General features: G+C 35.7%; 1 protein-coding gene across 1 annotated transcript in view; it reads right to left on the bottom strand.

Annotated features, from left to right (window-relative positions):
* Positions 1-17850, bottom strand: part of CNTNAP2 (contactin associated protein 2) — a 2069520-nt gene that overhangs the window by 802878 nt on the left and 1248792 nt on the right. The window contains exon 11 of the mRNA XM_065883648.1: positions 3443-3549. Within this exon, the coding sequence (XP_065739720.1) occupies positions 3443-3549 (107 nt within the window). The remainder of the gene's footprint in view (positions 1-3442; positions 3550-17850) is intronic.

Here is a 17850-nt window from a genome sequence, read left to right as displayed (position 1 = left end):
GTCATGATTTTATGTTTTGATATGCTAATAGTCAGTTCTTAGAAACTGACTGAGAATGGAATACCTGCATAAGGAAATTTTAAAGGTATGCAACTGCAAGAATGTAATGTATTTGCATTTTTTCACAAACTAGCCTCCTTAGTTTTTGAACACGAAAAACTGTCTCTCCCTTTCCTGCAATCTGTGGCTTTTCTTGAAGGATTTCCTCACCCAAAGGATGACACCCTGTCTCCTCATGGGAGTGGTTTGTAAATGACAATTCTCTGAGCCCTGTAGAGAATTCACTTGAAAATTAATTCCTCCATGTATAAGCAACAAATGAACAAACAGATAGGTCTAGGACATACCCAGATCACTTTTAATGTTCTTCAATTCTTCTGGAAAAACAAAACCCTATGGAAACCAGTCATCCACTTCAAGCTCAAATCTGCCATGGAAGCGACAGCAAACAATGAATGGCAGCATGAAATTAAGTGACAAATTGTGTGATATGGACAACTATTTGTATAGAAATTCAGAGCAAAGGGATGATTGTTCTGAATGGGATGAAGTGGCAATAATTTACTGAGTACTAACATATGCTAAAGCCCTTCTCAGTGTTCTCCACAAATCATCTCATTTAATCTCACAATGGCTTTATGAGGTGGTGCTGTTATTAATCTCATTTCACAAAGGAGAAAAATGAAGCTCAAACGGTTTTAGTGTCCACAATTACAAGTAAGTCGATCCAAGTTCAAACTCAGGCAGTGTGACCTGTCAAAGAAGGGCTTCGAGCCTCCATCTTGGACTACAACCCAGCCTGGACAATCACGCAAGGAATAGCTTTCGCATCCCGGCCAAGCCTGGACCAGGGAAGAAAATGTGTTAACAGCTAGCAGCCTAATTGTAATGTTTGAAGCTCTCCTAAATATTTAGTTTTACTAAACTTCAGACTTTAGTTAGCTGTTCTTTACCTTTTTAAACTAGTACTATTTTAAAATTACCATAGTTCCTTTACAAAAGGGACACTTGGTCTTTCACTGAAAATAATGAGGTAAAAATTTAATAATGCTAACAAAGGTCAAAACCACAGAACACAGAATAAGCAACTGGAAGTCTCAGCTCCTCGGAGTTCAGAACTGTAAGAGAGCTCAGGAGGCATTTAGTCTGCAGAGGAACTAAGGAAGTCCAAGAGAAGAGAATGACTTCCTGCAAAGACACCCAGAATGGTGACCTCACAGGCAGCGTCAGAAGCCCATGCAGTCACTGACTACGTAAAAATGCCAAATTGTTCATTCTGTATCAAACTGAATAGCATATATTATATAATTTTCACAGTATTATGTGCTGGGCCAAACCCTCCCAATTTTTAACTAATTCATGGGAGTAACTAAGAGATATATCAAGTCTTTTAGCTTATTTGGAAGCATGTGCCTTCTACAACCCACAAGATATATCTTTCACAACAACATTGTGTCCAATCAATCCTTTCTTGAATTCTGCACTATGGTCTTCTAACCTCTATTTATGCACACACATGATTTTCAACATTTTGGCCTTATTTGGGGAAGACAATGAGCGATCAGGCTTTCATTGTTAAAATGAATGATTCTGTATTCATACACACAAAAATTAAATGAAGGAAGAGTAGAATAAGCAGCAGGGAAGAGATAATTTCCCTCTTTTACATTTATAATTTCCCACAAGAGCCAGATCTAACCACACTTAGGACATCTCTAATACTTGGAGTTGTTAACGCTTTAAAAAAAAAACAAACACTTAACTATTCTACTACTGGCATATATTTTAAATTGTTTTTAATATGTTTAAATGTCTTTTTTCTTTGCTGTGTATTCAATGAAAGAAGCAATTATTTAAAAAATTATTTGCTTTTACATTAAATATAAAAGTAGTCGCTGAGATAGGAAACACTTGTAACCACCACCAATTTCTTGTTCTTTCCTTTAGTTAGAATTTCCATTCTCAGAAACAAGATTGTGATAGTTAAAGGTGGTATTTATAACGTATTATATAAATTCTACTGGTGGAGTGAAGGCACTTTGTTTCATCTAAGTTACTTAGTTCAAGCATTATGTATCATAAAATGAATGTCATATGATGAAAGTTAATATTTTGATGTGATTGGAAGGGTACAATTTTAGTCATAACTCCTTAATTCTAATTAATTTCAATATCAATCACTTTGGTTCTTTATTCATTAAAATATTTTTTTACATATCTATATATAAATACTGTAGAGATGAATCTACTAAGTGTTTTAACTCTTTTATATCACCCTATTAATGTTAATTTTTCTAATTCTTTTTGTCTCTTGGTGTTTTAAAATATCCTCGTAAACAAATTAATAAGTGCAATAAAATAAATTACAAATTTTTTTCTTAGTTGAGGTCTTACAATATATGCTGAACTCAATGTCTTATTGTACATTACTACAAATAATGATATGAAAAGTCTCAGAGAACGGTATTACATTTTTACTGTCCCCAGAACTCTAATAATATTTTGCTTGTTATTATTTTCTAAAAGTGAAATGAAGAGAAAGCACTCTGTATACTTAGAGGATTTAGATACTAGATTTTCATACGGAGAGAAGACTGAAGAAGACTGAATCTCTTTCCTCCTTCCTTCTTACACACACACACACACACACACACACACACACACACATTCATGCTACATAACAGATGACCTTCTTCTTTCAACTATATGTTTTATGGCAAATCTGTCTTCAAAAGTACTATGCATTATCAGAAAATTAACATTACAAAGTTAATATTCATTTTTAATAATCTTTGAATTATAAAAATATAATTTTTATTTAACTTTTCAGGGAAAAGCTATTATGTAAAACAAGGCACATCTGTGTTCTAAAAAACATGTTTGCATGCTACTTTTTATTTTTTAATATTTAAAAAAATTGCCTTCTTGCATTTTTATTTTACATATACAACTTCAATGGACTTTCTTACATTTTCCAGCTCATTTTTCTGATCTAAATAATGTGGCCAAATAGTTCTAAAAGAGCACTGAGACAACTATCATCCACAAACTAAATGTTCAAATTACACTCTGTCTGCCTCTCTGATGAATTGATAAATGAGTATCCAGTCAGAGACATCATACTAACACAATTTTCCAAACAATCTATCCAGACAGATGTGGCTTAGACACATAAAGGCACATCCAAGAGCAGCATTCCAATCTCAAATACATGTTTATGGAGCTTCGGAAACGTTGGTCCTTCTTTTTGAGTCATTAGGCTTGAGAGAATATATTTTGACAACTAGAATACTATTCTAGAAAAGCAACAGTGAAATCTGGGTTCTTCAGAATCAAGTGATTTACTATGTGGATTATTCAGGTTGCTAAGCTTTAAAGCACAGCTGAAGACCTAGGATTCTCATGCAATTACAAGTTTAAAGTGAGATAAATTGGCACTCACAGTTGTGGCAGGTGGCCCCACTGTATCCGGTCTCATCACAAGTGCATATGAAGCCGTCCCACGTTTGCGAGCACTTCCCACCATGCTCACAGTGATTGGGCACACATCTGTCAGAGAAAGAGACAAACAGAAATAAACCAACAAACAAATGAGATTTATGAGTGGCTAAATTCCAAGCTGTCTGGGCAATATATCATTCCAATGCCAGGTTGCCTTACCAAGGCAATTAATCCTTGTTAGTTTAAGTAGATTAATATTATTCATGACGGAAGGTGCCAAGTGCACAAAAGATGATGTATCACAGGCTTGGTGTTTCCCATTTTTGAGTAAACAGTAGAAATTAACAAACAGTTGAGAGATTCATTTGCACATCACAGATTCATTTTATTTTCCTTTTGCAAAAAAAACAAAGACACTAGCTAAATTTCCTCCTGGTGAGAGACAAAACATTAGCCATCTTGTTTCCTGTACTATCCTTTATCAAGGCCAATAGTACCAGGTCAGAAAGGGGTAAGGCTGAGTTTTTTTTTTTTTTATAGCAATATGAGTTTCTGAAATAATGCCACAGCAATGAGAATATACTAGCCTCATAAGAAAAGATTTCTAAGTCTTCCTTACCCCTCCTCCCATGCCCCGCCGGCTAATGAAAGCCACCTTTATAAGGAGGCAGCAAGTATAATATGGGGGAAAAATGCAGGTTTTGTGTTCAAATCTTTGTCTTTTTATTTACTTAATAGCCAGTTATGATGATGTAATTTAACCTTTCTGATCCTCAATTTTCCCATTTTGTAAAATGGAGTAATTATACCTATCTGATAAGTATTGGGTTGGCCAAAAAGTTCATTTGTTTTTTCCTTAACATCTTATGGAAATGAACTTTCTGGACAACGCAATAGTTTTGAGATTAGGAGGTAATGTTCATAAAGTAGATAATTAATAGGCAAGAAATAGAGGGCCAATAAACAGGAGCTATGGATATCTGAACCACTGCTTGCAGGGCACTGTTTTATAGTCTGCCTGTATCCCAGCAATAGTGAAGCTGGAATTTGTTCTGGAAAACTCCTGTTTCAACAGCACAAATTATTTTCTTCTTATGTATTAGCATTCACAAAATATTTCTAGCTTTGAATAGGAAACTCTCTAAAGTAGAAAAGTCCACCCAGATTAAAAAGGCAGAACCCATAATAGTGGGTCACAGGTTGCTTGATGGAGAGCCACCCTTTGAACACCAATAATCGTAAAGCCCTGGTAGCGTCTTGCTGCAAAATAGAATAGGACTGGCCTCAGAGATAATGTTCTCCATCCCCTGTTCCTGACTTACCATCAGCCATGCCTAAAACTACCATAGCAGGGCATAGCCCAGTTTGGCATGGAACTCTGTTTCTTATATAGGAATGCTGTTCCTCTACAACTCTTTGCAAACCTCTAGTCATGCAACAAACAATTACTGACCACTGTGGGAAATAGAAGATGAACAAGAGTCTATTCACTGCCTTTCAAGAGCTTAAGCCTAGGAGGACAGGATTTTAAGAGAAGAAAATGAGAGGAAGAACATTATAAGGGGGGAAAATACAACATAAGAGAGCATGATACTGGATTTTCAGGAGGTGGGATGGAAAATTCACTCTATATTTAATAGGCAGTTCTACTCCATATGAATTTGGACTTGGTGTTATCCAGGCTACAAAGATGTTTCTTCTCCAAAGACTCTATAACCTACGTGGAGGTGGGGGTAGGGGATAAGATTCATGCGAGATACAATACTAGGCAGAATCTGATCCGTCATCAGAGTGATACGAAACGTACAGAAATGCGGAGACCAGAGTAGTTATGGGTAGACTATAAACAAAGGGCTTAATCAAGCTTAGAGCATTTCACTTGGGCCTTAAAAAGAGAAGTTCCATTTTTATAATTAAAATATTGAAAACTGTTCCCAGCAGAGCAAGCAAGAAAGCAAGAAGGAAGAGTTAGAACCATGATCAGTGGGTGGGTAGCCCAGGGTTGTTCAAGTCTATTGCCAGAGCCATTTCCCTCTACAGGTACCCAGGCATAGGCCTTATCAGAAGGCATTTATATCCAAGAGTCCTTCCCAGACCATGTGGGGAAGCAATGATACAGACACTCCAAAATTACATAAAGCTAAAAAACATCGTTGATACTTAATTTGGGATTTCAGTACTTGTATGCCTTTGCGTGGTATATTTACCTTCTAAGTTGTCGTGGGTTAACAGTAACTCAGCCTAATAGTGAAAGTAATTTACATCAGCTCATTGTATCAATTAATTCAGGGGAAGTAGTACGGAGTCTCGAGGGGAAACCAGGGTGGAATCTAAATGTGCTCTAAATAATGCACAAATGAGAAAATCCATGTCAAAATGATAAAAAATATTGGTGTGTACTTACACACACATAAGCATTTAACAGTCAAGTGAGGTTAACTGAACATTTATAAAATTCAGTATTAAGTATTTCTTTAAAAGTGATCTTTTATTTAAATAAAATGTTAATATTTTATTTTAAATGTTTGTTTCTTAATATTTATCTCTTTAAATTGACATTATCCCTATGTTGATTACTGGCCTTTTAATTACTAATGGTGAGAAATGTTTTATTTCTAAATCAAATTGATTCAAATATAATTTCAAACCATAATATTTTATCACTATATTAAAAAAAATGTTAGAACCAGTTACCAAGCAAAATAAAATCTGAATTAACCTAGCTTTCCCCTTCCTAATTATTTATTTCTTCTCTTGTACTCCTATGGAACCATTTGTATTTGTCCAATATACCATCATCACATTGTTCAGTAATTATTTGTTTGAGCATCTGTCTCTTCTAAACTGAGACTCCACAGTGAGGGATTTTGATCTTTTGATTCTTAGCATGACAAGGCATATAGCCCACTCAGTAAATGCCTACTGACAGACTGAAGGAATGGATGAACACAACATTAGAAAGTTACACCAAGGAACTGAAGTAATTTCAGAGAAAATATTTTTTACTGTGAGAAATATAGATTATTTCTATGTACGATTTTAGTCTTAAATCCAGACTCTTGCTCTAGTGAACTAATTATTTTAGTAGGTCACAGGAAATGTATAATTTGTTTCATAGCATGTGCTAGCTTGAAAGTTTGATTCACATCAAAAAATTAATCAAAATGACTTTGCTGCCAAGACTTGAGAACTACTTGACCAGGATCAGGAACATACAGGGGAGAAGTTGGCAGGTGTCAATTTGTTGTGATCAAGGGCTCCAGAAGAAGTGATGCATTCAATTAACTCTGTTCTGAGGTAGCACTGTTATTAGAGACTCTTTCAGCTGGAATCATCCTTTCCGTTGTGGCAATGCTTTCCAAAATGCTTTAGAACCGAAAAGCTGTATTTTGGAAATTCAAATATATAACAATTACTTAATATAAAATCTGTATGAACAGAGTGGCTGTTTGGATGGATGCAACAACTCTGTCCAGGGTTATGGATGACAGGTGCAGTTTTATTTTACCCAGAGTATCTCTTTTATCTCTATACTTGATTTTAATTGCAAAGCATTGAGAAAATTGGTATTCACAATTATAAGAAACTGAGAATTGTACCACATTTGTTTGTGGCAGCACACTTTTTAGTCTATGGATACTAATTACTTAAACGGGGATAGTGGAAGAAATTTTATTTCAAATCTAAAAAATGTTAATCTGACAGCATAACTGAATGCACTGGTAGTCTTCAAATCACTTTGAAGGTGCTGTATTTCTTTTTCTCTACAGTATTTAAAAATTAAAATAGTTTTATTTTTTTTAATTTATTTTTGAAGTATAGTTGACTTACAACGTTGTGTTAATTTCTGCTGTACAGCAATGTGACTCAGTTATACATATACTATATATACATTCTTATTTACATTCTTTTTCTTTATGGTTTATCACAGGATATTGAATATAGTTCCTTGTGGTATACAGTAGGACCTTGTTGTTTATCCATTCTATATATAATAGTTTGCGTCTGCTAACCCCAAACTCCCAATCCATCCCTCCCCCACCTTGCCTCCCCCTTGGCAACCACAAGTCTGTTCTCTATGTCTGTGAGTCTGTTTTTGTTTCTTAGACATGTTGATTTGTGTCCTATTTTAGATTCCACATGTAAGTGATATCATATGGTATTTGTCTTTCTCTTAGTATGATAATCTCTAGGTCCATCCATGTTGCTGCAAATGGCATTATTTTACTCTTTTTTATGACTGAGTAGTATTCCATTGTGTATGTATATATGTGTATATATGCATGTATGTGGGTATATATATATACCCACATACATGCATATATATATATATATATATATATATACACCACATTTTCTTATCCAGTCATCTGTCAGTGGACACTTAGGTTGCTTCCATGTCTTGGCTATTGTAAATAGTGCTGCTATGAGCATAAGGGTGCATGTATCTTTTTGAATTATAGTTTTGTCCAGATATATACCCAGAAGTGACATTGCAGGATCATATGGTAACCCTATTTTTAGTTTTCTGAGAAATCTCCATACCGTTCTCCATAGTAGCTGCACCAATTTACATTCCATCCAACAGTGTAGGAGAGTTCCCTTTTCTCCACACCCTCTCCAGCATTTGTTACTTGTAGACTTTTTCATGATGGCCATTCTGACCGATGTGAGGTGGTACCTCATTGTAGTTTTGATTTGCATTTCTATAATAATTAGTGATATCGAGCATCTTTTCATGTGCCTGTTGGCCATCTGTATGTATTCTTTGGAGAAATTTCTAGTTAGGTCTTCTATTTAGGCCCATAAAATAGATAGTTTTAAATAAAATTCAAATCAAATCTTTGTGTTACCCCTACAACTACATTTGGTTCTGGAGAACCCAATGTAAAATCCACAGTGCCAACACAAGGGCTTCAGAAACAGGCTCCCATGAAACCAAATCACAACTAAAAATCAGAGAGTGTTTATCAGAAAAGCTGTTACTAAGATCCCAAGATACTGGTATGCAAAAGCAGTGTTTCTCAAAATTTTCTGTGCAGGGGAATCACTTGAAAATCTTGTTAAAACGAAGATTCTGATTCCTTAGGTCTGGGGTGGAGTCTGAGATGCTCCTTGGTGATACTTATGCAGCTGGTCAGAGAACTGTGGTTTTAATTACAAGTCTCTAGGGATTTCCAGTTCACTGTGGTAGGATCTCAAAAAATGAGCACACCAAGAGAAGAAACAGCCCAAGAATGGAGGGCACAGAGGGGAGACAGCACGTGGAAAGGGAAAATTTGATCTATGCTGCCATTTCTCCTGAGACTGTACTTTCTTCATAGGCTCTCCTACCAATTTTTAATATGATGCATTCAGGGTGACAACATAATAATCTTTTAGTAATCTTTTTTAAACCTCATTTAGTAGGTTTAATCATTTCAGAATCTGACTGTTGACCTCATGTAATTCATAGAAAGTGATCACTGACTATAAAGGCAGTTTCATTTCACCTTAAAATGAAGTTCCCTGTTCTCAATCTGAGTCAGCTGAGGTTTCCCACCTTCTTAGTTCTTATACAGAGGCCAATACTAGGATACTTAATTTGCTTTTAAATTAGTACAAATGTTATACTTAGACATTACATTCGCCTTGTTCTAAACTTTAGAAAGGAAACCTGCAGGTTACTTGTAGGATATTTTGTGAACGACTGGCATTTATAAGTTACCATCTCAGCATAAATGAGCTCCTGAATTTATGATTTTTCTCCTTCATCTTGGCTCCCAATTTTATTTTTGCTTATCAAGACAAGAAATTCAATTAGAAAGTTTGGTTTCTTAAATGCTATTTTTCATACTCCTGGCTCTCAGAGCTATTTCCACTATCAAGGCAGAGTTTTCTTCTGCATTACCTTCAATATCAATCTCAACAATATTTTAGTACTTTTATTCTCACCCTAATTAGATTTTAATTTTACTTGAAGGCATACTCTCCATGGAGTATATATTACTGCCTTATATTTCTTCTGTTCAAACTGAAATTATACAGAGAAGTTATCATAATTTAGCAACTACTTTAGTATTTCATTACTACATAAGTTAGTTTCATAGTTGTATAATCAGAAAAACTAATTTAAACGAATGTTTAGGTATCACCTCACTCTGGTTAGAATGGGCATCATCAGAAAATCTACAAACAACAAATGCTGGAGAGGGTGTGGGGAAAAGGGAACCCTCTTGCACTATTGGTGGGAATGTAAATTGATACAGCCACTATGGAGAACAGTATGGACGTTCCTTAAAAAACTAAAAGTAAAATTGTCATATGACCCAGCAATCCCACTATCGGGCATATGCCCTGAGAAAACCATAATTCAAAAAGAGTCATGCATCCCAATGTTCATTGCAGCACTATTTACAATAGCCAGGTCACAGAAGCAACCTAAATGTCCATCAACAGACGAATGGATAAAGAAGATGTGGTACATATATACAGTGGAATATTACTCAACCACAAAAAGGAACGAAATTGGGTCATTTGTAGAGACATGGATGGACCTAGAGACTGTCATACAGAGTGAAGTAAGTCAGAAAGAGAAAAACAAATATCGTATATTAATGCATATATATGGAGTCTAGAAAAATGGTACAGATGAACCAGTTTGCAGGGCAGAAATTGAGACACAGATGTAGAGAACAAACGTATGGACACCAAGGGGGGAAAGCGGCGGGGGGTAGGGGGGGCGGGGGTGCTGGTGGTGGTGGTGGGATGAATTGGGAGATTGAGATCGACATGTATACAGTGATGTGTATAAAATAGATAACTAATAAGAACCTGCTGTATTAAAAAAGATTAAATTAAATTTTAAAAAAGAAAAACTAATGTTATATTGATGGTGCTCCTTCAACAAGCATTTATTTATGGAAATATTTAAATGCAGATATATTTACGATACCTCCTATATTATGCCCAAAATTTCCATTAAAAATCATCAAGTATCTTTGGTCCATATCTATCTAACAATTGTACATTTTTACACTAACCATATAAGTCATTAATTTTAGCCTTACAATATAAACAGCTTAAAAATAATTTCTATTATAATAAATGTGAATTTATTTTGTTATAATTTTACAACATATTCCCCCAAATTTTATGAATATAACATCTTTTAAGAGATCATAGGCTCACAGGAGGATAGAGAGGTGCAAGATCATTAGTTCTTTTACCTGTTTCCAGGTACAACTGTATTTACTCTAAATAAATAACAGTAAGCTCTTTATAATCAGAACCTGCTCCAGTTACTGTAAAACCAACTATGGAAAAACAAAGAATAAAGCATGTTTTGTCCTTAAGAAATTGTATTCATTTTTTAAAATGCAATTAGCAAGTTAGGTCTCTCTATGCTTAATATTAAAAACATTGGTACAGGATTAAGGTAATATACCACTATTGTATGAGTATACTGAGGTTTTATGGAAAAGTTCATCTTTGCAAAGAAATAAAGACTTAGCTTAGCCTGGAAGGTGGAGGAGCACCTTTCCACATGGGGAGAAAGCAGGGGCCTGTACCAGTATGAGTTAGTGTAAAATGTGATCATGAAATAATGGATTGTCAAATTTGGCTAGAGAAGAAAGTATGCATTCAGGAGTGAGGATTATAGCAGAAAGTTTTAGATGTCTGACCAACAGCCTTTCCCCCTTTCTTCCTTCCTATCATAACCCTGATATTTTCAGGTATCTTCTCTCTTTCACGTGGCTGTGTGCTTTTGGAAGAGAGACTATCCTGGTCTCCAGGGGACAGAACGTAAAGAACCAGTTTTCTCAATGAAGTCATTTAACCTGTTGTATGTTGTTCCCCCAAATCTATGATCTGCTTCTTCTATAGCAATAGAATTTATGTCTTGACAAAGAGCTAAAGATACCATTTTCCACACTCTTCTTAATTTAGGGGGCAGGTACTTTTTTCGTCCTCTTCATCTCCTTCCTGTGAAGAACTGTAATGGTGAGACCTGGAACAGACATCTCAGAACACAAGAGGATGGCACAGGAAAATTATTAGGAGGCTGGGCTCCAGATAACATACCAGCCCTGGGCCACCTACCCAAATGTTTTTATGAAAAAGAAATAGATTTATGTTATTTCGGTCTTTGTTGCAATAGCAAATACATCCTAGCTAATACAGACCTTCAGTTAATCTACCCTGAGGTTGCCCTACATCTATTCTTGTTTTGATGGCTACTGTTGTTTAAGTCATTATGTGTTGTCTTATATTACTTGCAACTGAAAACAGCCAAACCTAGGTTGAATTCAGGTCATACAGTGTGCTGTTTATTAAGTTAGGGATTTTCCTGGAGAATATAACCTTGTTTATTCATTCAATGTGTATTTACTGAGTGCTTATTATATATAATAATCTGTGCTGTTTAATTAAGCTTTCTAAGCAAGAAGTTTAATTGCAAGAACCAATATTTATAGGATATTGTATGAGGAGGTGCAGTCCATCCACTCCCCAAGAGATTCTGAACTTTATCCACAGGAAAATAAAGCCAGACCATCAGAGAAATGCATGGTGGAATGGTATTATTTTGACCCCTAATAGGATGACTTTCACTAACTCTAGGATTTAGAACATTTTTTTCCTAGCAATGAGAGACACTGGAGACTCTTAAAAAATAAACTTACTTGATAAGTAGACGTTTTAAGACATTAAACTAGTAAGACTATGCAGGATAGATGGGAGAGGAAAAACTAAAGGCAAAAAGGTCAACTAAACAGCTGTTTTAATGCCCCAAGTAAAATATCGTAAAATTCTGAAGTAGAATGAGACTGTGAAGAAGCAAAAGGATTAAAGAGACTATATTACTAGCTGATTACTTGGAAGTAAATCAGTTAAAAATGCCTGATATTCTGCATTTAGTAAACAGTGACAGTGACATTTTCAGTTTGAGGCAATAACTTTTCTTAATATAACTAAAGGTAGGTAAATTTCAAACTCTATCAAAACTTTTAAGACAGTAATTTTTAAATTTAAACTCAGAATTAAAAAAAAAAAGTTTCCCAAATGAGCTAAATTTAGAATGGCTGTAAGCTGTACTCCTCCAAAAAATGTCATTAAGTTTTATCTCAGTTTCATCTCCTGTAGTGGGGGAAAAGATAATGAATGACAAGGACAACAAAAAGGAGATATAAGAAACACTGTGTCAGAAAAGTAGATTCTCTGCAGAGTAGGAACTCATACACTGAGCTACATGTTTTAAGTATCAAGTTTGAATTACACGTTTTTTATCCATATATATATATAAAATTTTTTTTTTTTTTTTTTTTTTTTGGCGGTACTTAGGCCTCTCGCTGTTGTGGCCTCTCCTGCTCCGAAGCACAGGCTCCGGATACGCAGGCTCAGCGGCCATGGCTCACGGGCCCAGCTGCTCCGGGGCATGTGGGATCCTCCCGGACCGGGGCACGAACCAGTGTCCCCTGCATCGGCAGGTGGACTCTCAACCACTGCGCCACCAGGGAAGCCCATCCATAAATTCTTACCCATGGATTGTTTCTTTCACTGTTAGGCCTTTGTTCACTAATTGTAGAGGCAGACTGAGAAAAGTTTAGGGCTAGGCATAACCTAGGAGAGAAAGTGGCTATGCAGGGAAATGTAGGTAAGAAGGAGGAAGATGCAAGAAAGAAAGCGGAAGAGAGGAAGATATTCAAAGTGCCTAAATCTTGTTGGGAGGCTGTTAGCATAAACATTTCTAATGAGAAATAAAAGTCACTAAAATTCGAATACTTATGTGGAAAATATACACAAGAGCCAGGAACCCTCTGAAATTGGTGCATAACAGGGTAAGATGATCCCTAGTGAATAATAAAACACTTAGTAGGTCTATAATAAGTAGAAATTAATATTGGTGCATTAAGACAAAGACAGACCAATAGAATAAAAATGAGAATCCAGAAATAAATACACTGGCATATATAAATTAAATATATTAACAGTGGCATGTTAAATCAGCGGGCAAAATGGATTACTTAATAAATGATTAAGACAACCAGCTACTCATTTGAGAAAGAATAAAGTCCCCTACTTCTTGACACCAGAATGAATTCCACATAGATGAAGCTTTTAAACATGAAAAGGCAATTAAAAAATAATAAAGTATGAAGGAGTTCATTTTGTAATTGGTAACTATAAGAGGTATTTCTAATGAAGACACAAAACCCAGAAACTATAAAGTAAAGATTAACAGATTTAACTACATAAAATTTTAAAAAGATATCTTGCATGGGCAAACATAACCAAGTTCAAAGACTAGTAACACACTGGGAAAACTTTTTAATATGTCAGACAAAGAGCCAATTTCTTTACAATATAAAGAATCCTTATGAATCAACAGGAAATAATTCAAGTAAAACATGAGCAAAAGGCATGCATGAATGGGGCTGTTCACACACACACAAAATACACATGACTTTCAAACATAGAAAAGTGTTCAATGTCATTCAAAATTAAAGAAGTATAAATTAAATTTCAGTGAGATTCATTGGTATCTCTCTGATACTTAAGAAAAGGCCTTTTTAAGTTCTCCTGATCAGAGTGTAAACTGCTTGCAGGGTTACTTGGCAAAGTCTATTAATTTCGAATTTTGACCCAGCTAATTTATTTCTAAGAATTTATCTCACAGGTATACTACTACACTTTCACATGGTCATATTTAAAATGTCTACTGCAGCATTATTTATATCAGCTAAAAACTGGAAAAAAAGATATTCGTGGGTTAGGAACTCACTAACAAATTAATGCAATAATATAATGAAACCCCTGGAAGCTGTTAAAAGGACAAGGCAGATCTATGTGTACTGACAAGATGCAATCTCTAAGATATAGTGTGGGCGTGAGAAAGCAAGATGTATAGACCAGTGTTTATAATATGCCTCCTTTGTTTTAAATGCTGATTGCTGTAGTTGTCATGTGAATAGTGAAGTGATTATGATGATATATGAAGGTTAGAAATCTTCCATTTGCAGTAAGTCAGAGAAAGACAAATACTGCATGGTTTCATGTATATGTGGAATCTAAAAACACTGAACTCACAGACAGAGAGAGTAGATTGGTGGTTGCCAGGGACAAGGGTTGGGGGTTGCAGTTCACAGGTGAATGTGGTAAAAGGGTACAAATTTCCAGTTATGAGATGACTAAGTTCTGGGGATCTAATGTACAATATGGTGACTATAGTTAACAATACTGTATACTTAAAAGATGCTAAGAGTGTAGATCTTACAAGTTCTCTCCACACTAAAAAAAAAAAAAAAAAAAAAAAACAAGAGCATGTGAGGTGATGGATGTGTTAATTTACATCATTGTAGTAATTATTTCACAGTATATACGTATGTCAAGTCAACATGATGTACATCTAAACTCACACAGTGTTAAATACCAGTTATGTCTCAATGCAGCTTGGTGGGGGGGTGGAGGGATTGTTTGTCACTGCAAGAATCACTCTCAATCTTTCTGCACCCTGCTCTCAGCTCCATGAAGCATATACATTGAGAAGTCCTAACCCTCTGACTTCACACTGGGTTTAACCAATGGGAGTCCATGGCAGGAGTTTGGAGGAAGGGTGAAGCATTCGGTCAGAGTATTCATTTTCCTGGTTCTCTCCTTGTAACGTTGCCTCAGTCTGGCCGTGTCCTTTGACTGAAGGTCACATCTCCTCTCAAGTCTGCCTTGTGTTACGCTATATACTTCTGCATTCTCTAACCTCGCTCTCCCCTCATCCCTCTGAGCTTAAGAGTGGTGCTAGCTCTGTTGCTGCTAGTCCTGGGCTGTTCCTACATGATCCCGTGCAGTTCCCTACGTCCCTTGTAATTAACCATTTGTAAATAAGCTTTCTTCGAATTATCTTACACTGGTCACCTCTTTATTCTTGGCACTCTGATACAAGTAAAAATGGAGAAAAAAATATATGTACATACACACATATACCTAAAGAAGACATAAACATTCTTGTATGAATATTTCCAAAATAAATACTTTAGATTCTATAGCAGTGGTTTCCTTGAGTAGGACCTGAGATGAAGGGAAAGCTTATATTTCACTATCTGCCCTTTTGTATTACTAAACAAAAGTTAAACTATAGGTGCTTATTATTTTCTCTATTAAGACAAATTCCTTAAATTGAAAAAAAATAAGGAACTGGTTTGGACCATCCACATAATGACACAGCTAGAGCAGAAGAACTTCCCAGGTTTCTGCCACCATGTGAAAGGACCACATCTGTATACATGTGCTCCACATCCTGTCTCCTCGGGCTTTTTCAAGGACATAACACACCGAGTCACTATTTTCTCCAGAATTATCAACTTTTCCTCTCCTGAATCATTCCCCTCAATACACAGCCATTCATTTCACCTAAAACAAATCCACAAAACTCTCCTTTTGACTCCATATCCCGCTGCAGTTCCTGACTGGATTTATTTATTCGTCTAATTTTTTTATCCATTTATCTGATCCGTTTAACAGCCAAACTTCTTCAATATTTTTTTAAGCAAGTTCTTTCCACTTCAGCTCCAATACAAAATCCCCTCTCATCTGTCCACAGAACTCCTTTTGTCAAGGTGTGCACAGTCCCAAGTTCCCAGCCTACGGATGTGCTTGAACTCACAATATTGGTCTGGGCTGAGCCCCATTTCGTGGCTCCACCTCAACTGCCCTGACTCTTAGATGTTGGGGTCTTTCCAAGGCTCATCACTTGGTTCTCTCTGTCTAGAATACCTCTAAGCTTGAATCTCGAGTTAAGAGTTCAGATCAGCATATCTAACTGGCTCCTTGACATACCCACTTGGGTGTATCAGAGGCATAACAACGTTAGTGTGACCAGACATATATTTTGATTTTACTCCTAACTTTCTTAGCCCCACTGTTCAATCTCATCACAGTAAATGGCACACCTTCTATCCTGTCACTCATATCAGAAAACTGGACGGTGTTCTTCTTTCTACCACTTCTTCATCAACCATTAACAAAGCTTCATGAATTAAACTTCAGAAACTCGCCTCAAATCTGTCCACTTTTCTGTGTCTCTACCACCCCAATTCAAGCCACCATCACCTTTTACCTGAACTACTTGTTTCCTTACTCCTCTCCCCTTCTCCATTCTTGCCTTGCTTGAATTCACCATCAACAAAATGCCAAAACGATCTTTAACATCATGTCACCCTACGGCTTAAAACCCTTTGATGGAGTCTCACTTCACTTTTGAAAAACCTGAGCTTCTGCACAATCTGCTCTCCTGCTTCTCTGCTGCCACCTCATCTCATGCTCCCCTTCCTCTCCCATGTTCTAGTGACATCTGCCCTTCTGTTTCTCCAATGGGCTCTTTCTTTAGTGCCTCTACACACACACTGCCTTTTTTTCTATGCAGCTTTTCATCAATTTTACACACACAAAAATTCTTGTTTCCTTTAGCTCTCACCTTAAATGTAATTTTTCAAAGTGGTCTCTTCTGACTTTCCAATCTGAAGTGGTCACCACCCTCATCTTCACCACAAATTTTTTTTTGCTTTCTTTTTCATCTATCACAGTTTCCAATTATATACCTATTGGTTTTTTTGTGTGTTGTGAGGATTCTCCATTGAATGATATCTTCCATGGTGGTAGGGACTATGCCTGTTTGTTTACCACTCTTTATCCATTGCCTAGAATTCTGTCTGGTATTGAGTAGGTGCTCAGTAAATAATCATTGAATGGATTTTGAATAAATGAATATCAATCAGTTTGACTAGAAATGGCTTTCAGAACCATTTTGCTAGTATATGAATGCATAGAAACAGGGAATGTCTCAGGCTGCTTCATTTTAAGCAAGTTTTGGATTATCTATTCCATTTCTGTCAAATCCATCATATAAACATTACCATTCAACAATAAGTTAAATTGTCTGACCAAAGGCTTTACATAATTTCCACATCTACCAGAATGCTATTTCATTTATAGATGAAAAAATAACACATCTAACATAAGCCCTTTAATCTGAAAATTAGTGAAGGCTTTATGTATTGCTATAACTGTTAGAATAGCAAGTCCGAACTTGGAGAAACCCATTAGTCAAGCAAAGATAGTATACTTACAAGTTAATCACTTTACAAAAAAATACCAAAAGTATGACAAAATAATAGTTAATACAAAAATGAAGCCCCATAAATTTACAGGTTTCTTTTATTAAAGAAAGTAACAGCATGAGTAACTTGAAAGGATACTATAAAATTGTATTGTTATTAGATTAGGATGATTAAATATTTTAAACAAAGTGATATTATTAATAAAGTTACCATGAAAACAATAAATTATTTTACAGTTTATGTTTCCAAAGGAATACAAGCAGTTATCATTATTTTTAAAAAACTGATATAAGTTTAATAAGAAAAATTTACACAAAAA

This window comes from Phocoena phocoena, chromosome 9, assembly GCF_963924675.1.
Source record: "Phocoena phocoena chromosome 9, mPhoPho1.1, whole genome shotgun sequence".
NCBI classification, from domain to species: Eukaryota; Metazoa; Chordata; class Mammalia; order Artiodactyla; family Phocoenidae; genus Phocoena; species Phocoena phocoena.
Note: the sequence above shows the minus strand (reverse complement) of the source record. Positions and strands in the feature narration are given on the sequence as shown.